Genomic DNA, 2,211 nt, shown 5'->3' on the forward strand with positions numbered 1-2,211 from the left:
ATGGTGCATAAAAAACCAATTTTTATAAAGCACAAAAAAAAATTATTTTTATTTATGGTTTGCGATGATTGGAACAAAAACAATCCACAATCATAGGTTTCATCACAATATCAGAAAAAAATAGTAACCCTATTCAGTAATATCTAAAAAAAAGATTATAGTTCCTCAGAAAATATAACCACATACCCTCGTTCTACATGTTTTGTCAAAACTCTACCTATAAAATAATATGACAAATGAAAACGAATGGATTGCATCCAGAACCAACAGTGAAGACAGAAGGAAGGTTGGGGGACTGGCGGACGGGAGGGGGGGCAGCACAGAGCAGATGAATGAATTAATGGACGAAAGCGATCATCCATCTATAGAACATCCATCGCCAGGGTAGGACAAGCGTGGGAGGCACCCAGCCCGCGCTCGCCGAGGGAAACCCGCGATTGCTCTTGAGGCCGCACACTTTGTGGAAGTGCTCTGTGTATCCCATTTGTGTATAGTTCGGCGTGATTGTGAAGGTGTGGTGTGTCTGTTTATCTGTACCCCGATTCCTGTTTTTAGAGCTCATAGGAAGTTGCTTTCAGCTTTTTTCACGGGGAAGAACGATGTCGGGACAATCGCTGGACGAGCAGAGCGCCCGTCTGTACCGTATTCGGAAGACCGTGATGGAGATGCTGCGGGATCGCGACTACGTGGTGGCAGACTATGAGCTCACGCTCTCCAAGGAGCAGTTCCGGGAGAAGTACGGAGACGAGCCGAAGCGAGAGGACCTTGTGATTCAAAAACCTAGACGGTCCAACAACGCTGAACATGTAGGTTTCCTCTTTTTTTTTTTTTTTTTTTTTTTTTTTCATAATTAGATTAGTGTTCTTTCATTGTTGTGGTTTGTGGATTGTATCTCATGATGTGGAATTGAATGTTGGATGACATGCTCCCAGATTTTTGTCTTTTTCCCAGAAGAAGCTAAGGTAGGAGTGAAGACGATTAAGACGTATGTGGATCGTATGAAGACGGAGAATGTGCACAGGGCTATTCTCGTTGTGCAGCAGAACCTCACACCGTTTGCAAGACAATGTGTTAGTGAGATGGCAAGCAAGTATCACTTAGAAGTGTTTCAGGTCAGTGTTATCTTTCCGATTGCCTCTCGTAGTAAAGGATATGGCCCCGTGAGAGGGCTCTGTTGAAATCCTCATTATGGTTTAGGGTTGAGCTGATATAAAGGTGTGCGCAGGAAGCAGAATTGCTCGTCAACATAAAGGAGCATGTTCTTGTTCCATTGCACGAAGTGTTGACTCCCGATGAGAAGAAAACGCTGCTTGAGCGCTACACTGTGAAAGAAACGCAGGTATTCATTTTCAGCTTGGATTTTATTGGTATAATTCTCTACTATGTATTTATTTTCCCCTGCATATTAGAAGGTTCGAATATTCATCATATGTCTTTTTTCTGTTGTCGTAGCCCTGATGACACAACCCTATCATGCAATCTTTGGAGACTAGAATTTGCTGTTCGAAAGAGAGAGTGACAGGGTTTAGGGTTTAGGGTTTAGGGTTGTTTTACTCCAGTTTGATTGATTAAGTGCGTGGTTTATTCGTCAGCTTCCTCGGATGCAAGAGAATGACCCTGTAGCACGCTACTATGGTCTTAAGCGGGGCCAAGTGGTGAAGATTATCCGTCCCAGTGAGACTGCAGGCCGGTATGTGACGTATCGATTTGTCGTGTGATCCACTGCGATAAGCCTACTGTTATGTTACCATCATTTGCCGGCTACGGACGAACTCGTAGTCGTGGCTGTAAGATCCCTGGTTCCTGACATTTCAACCTTTTAGTTTTAAATAGTCAATGCTGGAGTGGTGCTAGAATATTGCTGTTGATTGAAATCCAGACATAGACATTACTCAGCGTGGCTGCATCACTGTGGACAGGTAGAGAAGTGAACATTTTTAAGGATATAGTGCTTCGTTCTACCTTCTCAGTCATTGTCTTTAATTGTTGCACTATTGCTGTACACATTAAATCCCTAGAAACAGAAAATTATGGGTTTAGCTTCTTAGTGCAATATTTTATTTACCAAGTTGTCTACATGGTTTGCCAGGCTGTCAGTAGCGGATAGCTCTGGTTGTTTATCACCATGTGGATTTTTGTAGTTTCAGCATGCTTCATCACTTAATGAGAACTCTTAGTCAAGTTGTAACAATTTAAATTATGATTTTTTAA

At 42.4% G+C, this 2,211-nt stretch overlaps 1 protein-coding gene across 1 annotated transcript; it reads left to right on the plus strand.

Annotated features, from left to right (window-relative positions):
• The first annotated feature begins 498 nt into the window (after positions 1-498).
• Positions 499-2,211, plus strand: LOC112287358 (DNA-directed RNA polymerases II and IV subunit 5A). Its single transcript, XM_024530287.3, has 4 exons — positions 499-806; positions 933-1,112; positions 1,226-1,339; positions 1,593-2,211. The coding sequence occupies exons 1-4, from the start codon at positions 600-602 to the stop codon at positions 1,716-1,718; spliced, it is 627 nt and encodes a 208-aa protein (XP_024386055.1). The 5' UTR covers positions 499-599; the 3' UTR covers positions 1,719-2,211.

Source organism: Physcomitrium patens, chromosome 10 (assembly GCF_059467195.1).
Source record: "Physcomitrium patens ecotype Gransden chromosome 10, ASM5946719v1, whole genome shotgun sequence".
NCBI lineage: Eukaryota > Viridiplantae > Streptophyta > Bryopsida > Funariales > Funariaceae > Physcomitrium > Physcomitrium patens.

What these genes read in the sequence shown, in the direction of transcription:
- LOC112287358 (XM_024530287.3), top strand. Translation starts at nt 600, where the DNA reads ATGTCGGGACAATCGCTGGACGAGCAGAGCGCCCGTCTGTACCGTATT. An exon ending in GGTCCAACAACGCTGAACAT is followed by an intron (nt 807 to 932) that starts GTAGGTTTCCTC and finishes ACATGCTCCCAG; the next exon opens with ATTTTTGTCTTTTTCCCAGA. An exon ending in ATCACTTAGAAGTGTTTCAG is followed by an intron (nt 1,113 to 1,225) that starts GTCAGTGTTATC and finishes AGGTGTGCGCAG; the next exon opens with GAAGCAGAATTGCTCGTCAA.